The 13803-nt window shown below is 38.4% G+C and overlaps 1 protein-coding gene across 6 annotated transcripts in view; it reads right to left on the bottom strand.

Annotated features, from left to right (window-relative positions):
* The window catches only part of USH2A (usherin), a 427327-nt gene that overhangs the window by 283585 nt on the left and 129939 nt on the right, over positions 1–13803 (bottom strand). For all 6 annotated transcript variants that reach the window (XR_008329695.1, XM_053383154.1, XM_053383155.1 and 3 more), the window contains exon 22: positions 7388–7518. Coding sequence is in view for 5 of the 6 variants with exons in the window: in XM_053383154.1 (XP_053239129.1) it covers positions 7388–7518 (131 nt within the window). In the remaining variant the exon portion in view is untranslated. The remainder of the gene's footprint in view (positions 1–7387; positions 7519–13803) is intronic.

Here is a 13803-nt window from a genome sequence, read left to right as displayed (position 1 = left end):
ACAGAACCAAATATCTTGTCTAATATACTCAGGAAGGAATTAAACATTGTACCTCTTCTGATCATTCCACCAGCAGAAGCATGTTAGCTTCCTAGACGGAACTATCCTCCATTCCTCCACCTTGTGCTGTTCTCCTGGCCCCTCCCTGAGCCAGTTGTGTGTGTGTGTGTGTGTGTGTGTTTGTGTGTGCAATGGTAGGAGGGCAGAAACCCCATTGCACAAGAAGAAGTCTCTGTATAGGGCTCCTGTTGATGGGACTCATTAGATGAATCCCACCCTAAAACTAGAACATTTGTGTGCTTGTGTTTCTTGACATATCTATTGCATTTTATAAATATTATTAGCCACTTTGAGGATCCTAGTAAAAAAGTGGGATATAAATCTACTAAATAAATAAACCAACATATATACACAAACCCAGTGTTTATATACTGGAACATGTTTTTAAAAAATCCTTCGCACACCACAAGAGAGGTAGCAATTCAAAAGTACCTTTTGTAATATTAAATACAGTATTTTACTTTATGGGTTATTACTCAGAAGCCTTAGATGATGTGAAATGTTACATAGCAATCTAACAGGAGTGAGTCCCCAGGACTATATAAACCAGGGCTCCAGAATCTATTCTGGCTTCCTGTTGGCTTCAGGGAACAGTTAAAGAGTTGTTGGGTTTTGACCTTTCTAAAGCACTAAATGGCCTGTGTTTAATTTACTTATGATGACTCCCTTCTCTACATTCTATAGCAAGACATATTCACCCGATTCCAAAACTGTTATCCTTTATGCACCAGATTAAAAGTGCTCTCATTTCTCAAATCTTTGACAACAAATTATTTACACCTTCCATTTCCAGTTTTATTCATCAACTATTGCTGCAACCACATTGTAAACAGTTTTAGGTTCCAAGTCTTTTTTAATTTTTAAAAAAATGTTTTATAAATGAAATGTAAGCCACCTTAAGACTTTTTAATTGGAAAGCCTAGTTAAAAATGAGAGAAAGTACAGTGGTACCTTGGTTCCTGAGCGCCTCCGTTGTCATACGTTTCGGTTCTCGAATGCCAAAAACCCGGAAGTAAATTCTTCTGTTTTCAAACATTTTTTGGAACCTGAACCTGTGACGCAGCTTCCACTGAGTGCAAGAAGTTCTTGCAATCAATGGGAAGCTATGCCTTGGTTTCCGAATGTTTTGGAAGCCAAACGGGCTTCCGGAACGGATTACATCTGAGAACCAAGGTATCAGTATACTTGTGTTATTATAGCTCTACTAGTGTATATGGTGACATATAATAAAAGCTCAACAAAGAAGCATTTCTTACATTTGTTTCAAATTTGTATGTCAACACTAGCATGGGCACTATTGTTGGCTGTGGTTTCATCTTCTTTTTTGGATGCTTGCTTTACAGAGAGGCACTACAATCAAAATTCCTGCTGGATTGGGGAATAGAGAAGGAATTCGCCAGAAGTGACCCTGCACCTATTTCTCCCAGACTCCACCAATGCAGAGCTCCTTGTTATGCCTGCCGAACACGTGGGTAGACAAACATGTCACTGACAGGATCCTCACCAACAGCAGCCCACAAAAAGTTCTGATATTGGGTGGGGATGAGATGTGGAGGAATGAGGTACCCTTTCATCCACTGGATCCCAAGGCTGCCTGACTGCCATCATGAAGCAACATCAGGCCCAATTCAGGCTCAGTTGCTAAGCCAGTGCCAGGCTGGTGCAGCAGTCTGTCTAACCTCCTCTTAACTTCCACCACAACCAGTGGTGGATCCTGATGCTCCATCAAGTTCCTCTACTTCCTGGACAGGGTTTGGTCTGCAGCCTAAACCAGAAGAAGAAACCATAATGAGTGCCATCTAACTAAATCATACTTTGAGTAGACTCAGTGAAATCAATGGACGTAAGTTAGTCACGACCAATTTATGTCCACTGATTTCAGTACATCTATTCTGAGTATGACATAGTTAGGTAACACCCATCAATACTAGAATTTAAAGATCTGCTTAGACATATGTGGGGAAGCTTTCTTCTTACATGATGGAACTTTTCACTTTTACTACTGGTTAAGAAAAGCTCCCTTAAACTCATGGAACTAATTTCTTGGTTCTTTGAATCCTGGTCTGAGCCATTTTCACTTAACTTTCCATGAACCATGTTTGGACACTAAGGCTTGAGCACCAAGCTTCTGCTCCATTCAGATAAGAGGATGTGATTCACTATAACTCCCTTTCCATCTGCAGCCCCCAACACTTATTCCCATACTGTTCTCCAATGCCCAGGAGCAGATGTTAAGTTCTTTTAAGGTCTGTATAAAATATTTCCACCTTATTTCCAAGGTATTGTTATATCTTTGTTTTTTCTGAAAACAACTTTGATACATCCAGAGTTCTGTTTTATATGCCAGTTCACTCCTGAAAAATAAATTATTCAAACAGACGCACATTATAGTGGAAAGGACAAAGCATGTATGTTTACTAGATGTAGGTGGGAATGCAATATGTATGTATAGTGGAACGTGCATCCTACTGACATGCTTGGCTGGCAAGATGTGCACTTAGATGCTCATTCCAACATGTGTTCTGATGTGCATTCAGCCTCCTTTTTGTTTCTCTCTCTGGTGAGTTTGTGCAAGAGTTGCTGATTATTTTTCTCCCCCTGGTAAAAAGTAAACTAGACAGAATTGAACATAAGGAAGGTCCAGGTAATTGCTCGTACCAGTGAAACAATATCTGTGTTGGAAATCGAACTGTCAGATTACCACGGTATCCCTACTTTTCACTAGAGCTGCAGGAGAAATAAGATCAACATTTCAACTTCACTTTATTTCATCCAAAGTTCCTTTTGCAGCTCAGAGTAGGGGAATGTAAAAGGGGAAGGGGAAGGTGTTAGTGAGTCCTAGCTCTGCGTCCAAAGACAGAAAAATCAATAGCTTTTTTTTTTTTACACTAATTGCATCCTTTTTCAAACACTGCAGATTATTTATGGAAAGCTCTTTGCAGCACCATGCCTAGCAGCTTCAGGAAGAGTATATTGTCAAAAGTGGATGTAGAATCTGTATTTGGATAAATGATGGCTGTCTTGGAATAATTAGTCCAATCCTTAAAAAAGCAATCGCACACCCCAAGACAGGCATGTGATAGCATTTGTAGGAGACAGCTTTCTAGTATCATTTGTATGTAAGAAGTGCATTTAAAACTAAACTTCTGTATAATCATAATTTTCTCCATTTGTATTAAAATAAATGTATCCAAACACATACATAATTGTAACCTATTACACAAGAGTCATGATTTTAGTGATCTGAATGACTAACGGCCTGGTAAATGAACTCTATAAATTTTAGATTTGTAGGAAGCAAAACAGATGTAAGCACAATACTAAAAACAACAGGAAAATGCAACGACAGTGCTCATGCATTCATTCTCGAATGAATGTGTGTTATAGGGAACTTCTTGTTTAATTAGTGTTTGTTCTTTATGAAGGAGACTGTAATAAAATATATTATCTGGGGATATATCCAAATTAAGATTCATATTATGTACAGCTTTGTGGAAAGGCAGTATCAAGCAGCTCAACATGTTTCACAGTAGTCAAAGTTAGAATGGCACATAAATAGTAACAGCAGATTCAGTGCATGATGCGTTATCAAGCATATTCTCAGTAGCCATCAACAATAACACAGCTATGTCAATCAGACCTGCGTCTAAGATTTGTTCATGTCTGCCACTACAGTAGGAGTGTCTTGGACAAAGATGCCCAAATATTAGTCTAAAATACAAGATAAATAATACGTCAATGACAATATAATTTTTAAACAAAATATGTTGCTACATAAAAGCTGTTACTTAGTAGTTAAATGACCTGTTTCCTCCTAGCTCTTCTTTTCTCAAGTACACTGATTACTAGAGATAAAATCCTAAGCATTTTCAAAAGGTATGTGTGCTTATTTTCAAAAAGAGTAAGTATTCATCAGAGTTACTGCTTTTCATCAGTCTGATATATTGGTACACAGAGAAGTTCTCTGTCCCACGAGAATGCATTTTACAGGCCAAAAAGCTTTCCGTTTCATACACTATTTTTTATTGTCTTCCACCCTATTTCAACATTTTAATATTTTACAAACACACATTTCATTATCGTAGTTTAATAATTAAAACCAGAACTGGTGTCATGCCCAATTAATGTGCCCTGGTAGCATGCCCATTAGTTTTTCCATTAGTGAATTCAACAATACTAATGGGATTACTAGCATGGGATGCTAATTGGGCGTGACATAAGAAACTGGCTTACTTCTTAGCATACCCTTGCTAATGATGAAATTAATGAGCATTTTATTAAATGCTGTCTCATCAAAGTGTACTTAGTTAGCGTTAAAATTGTTACAAACGATGCTGCATGCCAAAGATGAGGTGTCTACAAAAGTGATTCTTTATATGTTTTGGCAACAATCTGGAGCATTTTACTTTATTCATCAGAAATCACATTTGTAGCAACACAATTTCAACATTTTAAGCTACATAAGGGAATATGCCAACCAGAGTCGAAAGTTGGAGAAAATCACTCTGCAGATATGAGACACATTCCTCTGAACGCTTCTGTAACATGTTAAAAGCTGAATGACTACAGTCCACAACCCATTTACTTTGTAACAGTGCTGTCAGCTCTAATAGGAATTGCTTTGGAGTAAAAGAATTTCAACTATAGTAATCACATTTAAATATTCTGAGTTAAGCAAGATTTGGACAAGAATAGCCCTTATAAAAAGCTATAGAAAGAAGCAGGTCTCTCCAGGAGGAAACCCTTGCATTCTCAGGCCAGTTATGTGCAGGTGGAAAGGGAACTGCACTTTAAAAAAGGAAGAAGTAATTCTTATCTAGACCCTTCTATGGTCTCCTCACCAAAACTCTAACTTTTCACTAGTGGGGGATGAAAACTCCTAATGACCAATAAGATGAGTTATCAATAAATGTATTTGTGGAAAGATGAGGCTAGATAAGGTAGACCAACAGACATAACAGGCCACCAAGGACAAGTTTCGCTTCTCCATATGATGTTCTGAGTCCAATGAAAGAACTGAAGGCAAGATGCAGTTGAACAGCTAGATTTATAGATCCTAAATGTTCACACAGCACAACAGAAAGTCCAGGTGATCTCAGGGCATGTACAGCTCCACTACCCCTAACACTACAAAACAGCAACAACTCTTTCTAAGGTTCTTTGGGTGAGTATATTTCTTCTAATTCCAAGACATCACAGAGTGCCTTCTCAACTGCTTCACGTTCTGCTTTGTCTCAATTTGGGTCTCAGATAGCAGGATCTAAATGTCCAGGTTGACAATTGATCCATTCAGGCACAAATGTCACCTCCCTGCACGCACCCACCCCCAGTCTACGTAAACCCAAGTACCTGACTCAGGGAGGCTGGGAAGGTGGATAACGACTAGCATTCTTCTCATATATTAGCTCTGTCTAATATATTTCCATCTTGCTGCCCTCCTGGGAAGGGTCTCCTCATCCTTCCAGGTTATAAGCTCCCTATGTATCCAGACCTCTGGGTAAGAGATGTACCTTCAAACTGCCTGATCAGCCCTTCTAGTGGGCTCCTGAGGCTTGCCATTGCCTCGCTTGCTAGGGGCCTTCCTGGGAGAATGCAAGGCTGGAGGTATGTTGGCTTAAACCTCTTCCCCAGGCTAACAAGCAGTCTCCAGCAGCCACACCACTTGCCTGGATGCGAAGTTGCTTCCTCTCTGCCCCAGCTAGCTCCTACATGGGCATTCCTCAGCCTTTCTTCCTACTTCCTATTTCCAGCCCCCCAAATTCTGCCTGTCTCTCTACATCTTTTATTTCCACCCTACTCTTCCTAGTGGCTTTTCTGCCCATACCCGCAATCTTGTGATGCATGTTCATCAAACCCATTAGGATGGTGAGCAGGACAGTGGTGATAGAAACTGCACTGGGGAAGACTTTGGGAGCTTTTCATAGTTGGTCATCAAGCCCATTATGTATCTACTAAAGTCAGGAGCGGAGTCAGGATCTGGTGTCCTTAAGCAGCTGCCAGGGCTTTAGCTGTTCCCTGGCAAAGTCCAACGTTGATATTTGCCCTGTGCCTCTTTAAAAAAACACACCATACCCAGGGCCTCATCAATCCTGGAACTGTAACCTGTAGCCTTTATGCAAGACTGATGTAAGGACTATATCATACGCCAGGAACAAATAACAAGGGGCAGGTCTCGGCTTCCAATAATAATAAAACCACTGTAATATTGCTAAATTGGCTTAGTAATTAACTTGCTAGCCATCCTATTGTTGGGAATTAGATGATGGACTAGCAAAGCAGTTCCTATGTTGGTATTTGTCAGTTTTTACGATGCCACATGACTTGTCCTTTTTGTCCATTTTTTGCATGTGGGGACAATACGCCTAAATCTGATCTGCATTTAACTGGTCTGGTCTGGTCTGGTCTGGTCCCTACCCTTTGACAAGTGCAGCTCACAGAGCAATATATTCAGGAATGCTTCCAGAGTTCTTGCCACACACTGGTAGCAAAAAAAGACATGCTGTACTTCACACTGGTGACACAGTCACAAGAAAGCCCTTAATATATGTAATATATTCAAAATCCACATTATTCTCATTTCTTTTCAAAGTTTCTTCTTAGGCTGTATAATCATAGGTTTATTTTTCTTCTGCCAAACTTATACAGTGGTACCTCGCAAGACGAATGCCTCAGAAGACGAAAAACTCGCAAGACGAAAGAGTTTTTCGTTTTTTGAGTTGCTTCGCAAGACGAATTTCCCTATGGGCTTGCTTCGCAAGATGAAAACATCTTGCAAGTTTGTTTCCTTTTTCTTAAAACCGCTTGAAGAGGTGCAGTTGCGACTTGACCATGCTTCGCAAGATGAAAAGACTCGCAGAACGAATTAATTTCGTCTGTATTTGAATTAGCATGTACACTTTTTAATACATACATTTTTTAAAAAATACTGGCAATACTGACATTTGTGTTATTTTTACATAATAAACAGTTTTTTATTTCATTAGATAATCTAGTTTTAAAAGGAGTGTTGTCAGCTTTGCAGAGCTTGAGATTATATTACTGAAGTTCTGTCTGCATCCACAAAGATCTTGAGTTATACGATCTTAGTGTCAGTATTTCATGGGGTCCAAACAATTTTAATGCAGAAATTTAACTCAATTTGACTTCATAACTTATTAGTAATTCAGTGCAAGAGAAACAATAGATTTTAAACTTCTGTCCTCTAACAAACTTCACTACATTCAATTTAAATGAACCCATTAGCCTATTAATTAATAAGCAGAAAAAGAAGAAAAATCATATCATTAAAAGGTATAAAATGCTTTCGAGACTGGCAAATTTACTATACCTGAGGATCAAAGAGAAAGTAAGGACGTCCCCTCTGCAACTGAAGTACAATATATTCCTCTTGATTCCCAGGTGACGCGGAGAAAAGAATTAGACCATCAAGTTCCTTAGTTCTGAAACTCACTTTAATGCCTGGTTAGAAATAAAAGGATATTATTTACCTCTCAGTTTTTCATGCATTCATAGAAATCCATGTGTCTGATAAGAAAAAAAAGCCAGAACTACTATCCAGGGGGACCAGGGGAAATATGTGCACTTGAAGCACATGATGCAATTAACATGAGTTCTGAATATGCTAGAAAAATTACCTGCTCAGGTGTTGCTTTCTAAAAATGTACCTCATGAAAGATGAAGTTCACTTTTCCATCTGCTCTACCTTTCCTCCTACCACTAATAAAGATGGTTTATTCCTGTGCTGTGTCAAACTCCACCTCCTATTTTAACGAGTCTTCCCTTTCCACAAAAGTGGTATTTTCTTCTTCTGCCTCATTTTTGGAGAATGGAAGAACTCTGAAGGAATTCCATTAGAGGCAGGTGTGTGTGTTACACTTGCCTTATTAAATGTACAAAATGGAAGACTGGGAGCTCTTTGTACACAGGCTTATATCCTGGCAGGACCTCCTAGAGTGACCATGTGACCCCATAACCTGAGATGGTTACTCTAGGAAGTAATGTAAGCCTTTGTACAAAGAACCCCACACTGTATTTTACTGTCATGGAGAATAAACACTTGGAAAATTTTCTGCCTCAGGTGTCAAAAGAAGTTGACTGGCTTTGGATAGTACTATGTGCCTTGACATGAAGCAAGGGATGCAATTTGCTGCTCCGCCTCAGGCAGCAAAATGTCTTGGGCTGGCCTTGTCTACAATTATGGCTGCTAGGCAGGAAAAAGCATGTACTTAGGAGGACAGTGAAAAGTAAGCATTTGATGAGGGTTTTATTGACACAATTTTGGCACTTTTGTGACGAATATTAAAATTATTTGTGGGATTCCATGCAGTTTTCAACAAGGGCAGTTATGATTAACAATGTGCTCTAACTTCATATCTACTCATACCCATATCCTTGTGGTTCCCCCTTAGCACATTAAACACAGAGCAGGCTAATTTATTGGGTTTTACCCAACTGTAGCAAATGAATCAACTTCTTCATATTCATTTTTCCCTTCCTTTGCCAGGCAGAAAATAATAAGTAATGGGAAGCTCTTTGTGTAGACAGAAACTATTATGAAAAATTAAAGAATCATAACTGCAACACGTATTCATATTACATAAGGCTACTAATTACCTCACGCCACAAGCAATATCCTTTGACCCACAGACTTTAATCATGCCACAGGTTGTCACCGAGTGCATCACAGTGTACTCACAAATATTAAGACGCTCACTTGAGATAATGAACATCAATCATGCTATTAAAGTAGCTGTTCAGAGCTATGCAACAATTGACTTTGAATAAACATAACAGGGGATATAATCAAAATCTCCTTTAGTGTTCAGGTGGCATTTCAGAGGGCTAGGGGTGGCACAAAGAAAAAGGAGAACTGGAGGGAAAAACAGAGAAATTTGTCCTCAGGGCGATGTCATGCTTACTTAATTCCTGAGTATTCCTTTACATATATTTACCTTTTTAAAACTGATTGCTACTAAAATATTGAGGGCAGATTAAAAATACATAAAAACCAACATTAAAACAACTAATAAGAGACAGAAGGTAAAAGAGTCAGCTTCAGTAATTGCCTGGCAGTCCTGTAAATAATACCTAAACTCTTGACAGTATTTGTACTAGTGCGTTTGGTAATGATACTGGTGTGGCATGTCATGTTCTAAGAACATCAAGTTTTGAGCCATTGGTCTATTGCAGGGCTTTCCAAACGGTGTATCGTGACACATTAGTGTGCCGGCTGCAGTGTGTAGATGTGTCATGTGATTCAGTAAGATCCTCTTGAAAGTGCTCTCTTTCTATCAGCGTTGCTTTGCCAGCATATATGTTACAGAAACCACATTAGATCTCTATCAAGGAGCTGCCACATGGTACCTGTAATATATAGTTGGAGCTTTAATTGAGAAGCTTTGAATATTATTATATTAAATAAAGGCTAGAGCTGGATGGTGAAAGGTCTCTTTAATATATTTTTCCAGCCCTTTCCTACAGCTTGCTGAGCCACTGAGTGTCTCAATTACCTACTGATTTCATATATTTTATTCTATTCTCTTCATTGTTCTCAACTTTCCACATCACTCTGCCATACACTTTCTGTGTTTTGCTGGATGGCTCTAAGATGAAAAACTATGTAGCCTTACTTTCGACCCAGAGGTACGATGCCTTCTGCAACACAACTATCTTTAGGAACAGTGAACAAGTGATTTTTCATGGAAATTGATAGTAGTGCAAATATAGCCAACTTAACTCTGCTGGTAGCAGAAAAAGGAACATTCCTAAAACTCCTTGGGTTGGATTCAGAAAAGTACTATCAGAAGGGGCTGTCATGAGATGACTTTTGGCATGCTCCATCCGCTAAACCCTCCCAATCGCTTTCCTGAGAGTTGGAGAACCCAAGTGAATGGGGTGGGCTAAGGTCCTGGGGAGACCGGATGACGGAGATTCCTGACTTTCACACTGAGGCTCCTTTCATAAGCGATACTTTGTGATACTTTCTTAAAGTAGTAACTGTGATCTGGGGCAGATTTGAAAAATATAATAAACTAATTAGTCCCCTCTGCCCCCGTTATTATCGTTGCAATATCTCAAAGCAACCAGAAGCTAAAGGAGGTCAATCTAAATAGGGTAAAGAAAAAGAATTGTAAACAAATCTGAATGTGGGTGGGTGGCTGAATAAAGGAATTAATAAAAGGACCAAAGGAATGGTGTTCTATACATCCTATCATTCTGGATCAAGGAAATCATCTTGATTTAGACTCAAGTACATTCTGTTATGTTAAAGTGACAAATTTGATACCTGTTTTTATTTTTTTTGCCACCCCATTATACCCACTACTGGTAAAACAAACAGGACATTTTAGCTTTAATCTTCTTACTACATAACCCAAATAACTTCAGTCATGTTTGCATTAATGTTGCATTAATCATGTTGTTGCGTATTAATGAGTTTTCAGGCTATGCTAATTACTGTCATAGATTCTGCAGCAGCCCATTAAATATACAAATTACAGAATTAAAGAGCCAGAGCTCTTCATGATTAATCTTTAAATGGAGAAAAACTAATGATGTCTGTACAAAGTTTCTCTCTACTTTGGGCTGACTGAGCCCAATGAGCAATCAATTAGAGTATTTGAGGAATAAGAAACCTCTAAGATAGTGTAAAGGGGCTTTTTTGCACAGTTATTCAAAACAGACATTGGGGATAAAACCTTTTCAGTTTTTCTACTATACAAACATTTATAACATCATCCAATCTTTAAGACTTTCTTAAGTGTCTACAGGCTTACATTCATTATTATGTACCCACTGGAAGCAGCTGCCTGCCTCTGTATGAATATAGTAAATCAATCTTCTCTTTTTAGCAAGGACACCAGTCCTGTTGCTCTCTAGTTAAGAAGATTTACAGCAAACCTTGGTGAAAACAAAGGCGAGATAAGTTTAGAGTCATTTGATAAGATTTGATGTATTAGAAGCACTTTCCCCTCCTAGCTCCTGAATGATGTTTTGTTTAGGAAGAGAACAATGGCTAGTGGTTAGGGATTGTAAATTAAGAGAGATGGATTCTGCACCAAGTTCTGCCACAGACACAGCGTAGAACATTAGTCAAGTCATTTAACTTCTCCTGGCCTAATTTCATGGACCATCTGTAAAGTGAAGGTTGGTACTCTTCATGCATCTAATTTCCAACATATCAAGAGAGTGGGGGTGAAATAATGCAGTTAATTATCAACATTTTTATATTATATAAACTGCATCCTCAGATACAGCCAGAGTGCCTAAAACCAATATATATTTTTACTTATCTCTTGAAATATGAATGACATATGCAATCATTACCAATTGGACTGGATGCATAGGTCACAGAAATAATATTTCATGGGCAAATGTCCTGCACAGCCAGTAATAGTACCACTCAAGAATACTTCATAACTAGGGAAGCTTGAGGATTTTATATGCTCCACCTTTTGAAACAAACATACCTGATTTGTACTGCTCAGGGTCATTGCAGGTTGGAAAGTATATATGCAAAGTAGTCCACAGTTCTACAAACCTTTCACTGCATAGTCCGTCTGGTTTATTATTGTTGTTGTTGTTGTTGTTACAGTTTACCCAAGGGCCCTCTCTGTCTTTCCGCCCCTTCGTCTTCTTTTTTACAGCTTCAGGCTGCTTGGAGCAGCTAGAAAGTGTTAAACTGCTGTACAAGCTGAAATGCTTGTGAAAAAGCTCCAGGAAGCAGCCAAATATCTTTATGAGCTGTCCCTTTGTGGATAATTCTATGGAAAAAAGATGGCTGCCCCCATGTGCCCATGGAAGTCACCAGCATTTTTTCCTACCAGATCTGTGTTAGTTCCGGACCTCCTGTAATGATGGACTTTTCGTTTCCTGGAGCATTTTCACAAACATTTTTAAACCACAATTTACTGTGCTGTGCTTTCTAGATGCTCCAAGTAGTGTGAACTTGTAAAGAAAGAATATATATATATATATATATATATATATATATATATATATATATATCTCAAACCACTTTATAATCAGGAAGGAAGGAAGGAAGGATAAAACGACCAACCTCTTGAAAATGTATACAATTTTATAATTGAGAATTTAAGCACTCGAAAATGGGATGAAACAGACTTCCTATCAGTTATGTGTGAAAAAGACATGGACCAACTTAAGCCTGATCTGCCCTTTCCTGTTCACAACACAGGGTATCTTCACAGGACCATTTCAGTAGCTGTGAGAGAAAAGTTGGACTCTGGTAACATCCTGCCTGGATTACTGCAGTGCATTATGTGGATGGCTGGGAACAGTCGCTCCATGAGGAGTCTCCCAACACCTTAACAAACTATAGTTTCCAGGAATCTTTGGGTTATGCCATGGTTGTTAAAGTGGCATAATAATGCTTTAAATGCGTGGTGTGACTGTGACATTTGTCTTCTGCCTCAGGTGCACTAGACTTATCTTGCCAGGATTGGACCTCACTGGCAACCTGATACAACTAGAATATGCTTTTCTGTGGAACTTAGAACTTCAGTAAAATATAGCACTAATGTAAAACATATACACTTATGAGATATGTAAGCAAGTCAAAAGGAATTTTTCTTTCTAGTTTCTCTGCTTTTTTTTAAAGCAGAGGTTAGAGTCAGTCTTGTTTATCCCATGATAAGAGAAAATTTAAGCAAGCTACATGAAATAAACAGTTTCTTATTCATAATATTCACAGAGCTTAAACTGTAAGGGACTTAACCCATCTTGAAGTCGGCCAAATAACTAATTGGTGATCTCTTTGATTTCCATTGTTAGGCTCAGCGTAAACCTGTGTTTAATAATGGCTTTAGTAATACAAACATTGCCCAGGCAAAAAGTAATTAAACTGACTGAGGGGGAAAGACCATGACTAGAGCTGGGTAAAATACAAATACATCAAAATTAAAGTCAGTGTAATGATCTGAAACATGACAAATTTAGACAAAAAGTACTCCAGCCAAGGCAGAATCTGGACACGTTACAATTTGGAAGAGTTGAAAGCATACATAAAGTAGAAATTCTGCAGTGAGTGAGGTTGCTTATTGATTAGGCTAAGCACATAGTGAATAAAAGATTAGGAGTGATCTGAGACAGATAATAAGCCAAAGTGAAAGCATAGAATCATGAGGAAGGAAAACCAATGGTACTAAAAAAAAAATGTATTGAACTGGTTTCCAAAATTCCTCACTAGCTTGTAAATATATTTTCCTTGAACCTCTTAGTTTTGCCTTCTATCATTCTCCTGTACAGCACGGCCCTTCCTAATTAAAGGAGACGTGAAGTCACAAGTTTAAGAAAAACTAAACCTGAAAAGTTATTTGATCAGACTACAATGAGACAAAGCAAAAGGTCAGCAAAAATCAAGGAAGAAATTCAGTAGGAACTGCAAGTCATGACAGAAGTGCAGGAAGATCAAGCTACATCTAGCCTATCCCAAACTTTCAAAGCAGAACAACAAACTCAGCAACAAATCTGCCAAATGCTAATGATTCTACCAAGGAGGCAATAATTGAAAGTAAGAAATATACAATATTTCATCCTGTAGTGTTTGCAGTGCCATTTCCCCTAATTATTCTTGACACAGTGACCTTCTTCAGTAGAGACATAAAACAGTTTGTTTCACTCAGAATAAATAAACTCACCAAACTTTTGTGTGGAAAGCTATTTGGTATGGGGACTATGAAAATCTAATGAAAAAGAAAAAGCCCTTCAACTTTCTGATCACAT

The sequence above is a fragment of the Podarcis raffonei genome, chromosome 3, assembly GCF_027172205.1.
Source record: "Podarcis raffonei isolate rPodRaf1 chromosome 3, rPodRaf1.pri, whole genome shotgun sequence".
Classification (NCBI taxonomy): domain Eukaryota; kingdom Metazoa; phylum Chordata; class Lepidosauria; order Squamata; family Lacertidae; genus Podarcis; species Podarcis raffonei.
The sequence above is the reverse complement of the archived record's forward strand: the minus strand, read 5'-3'. Positions and strand labels throughout refer to the sequence as shown.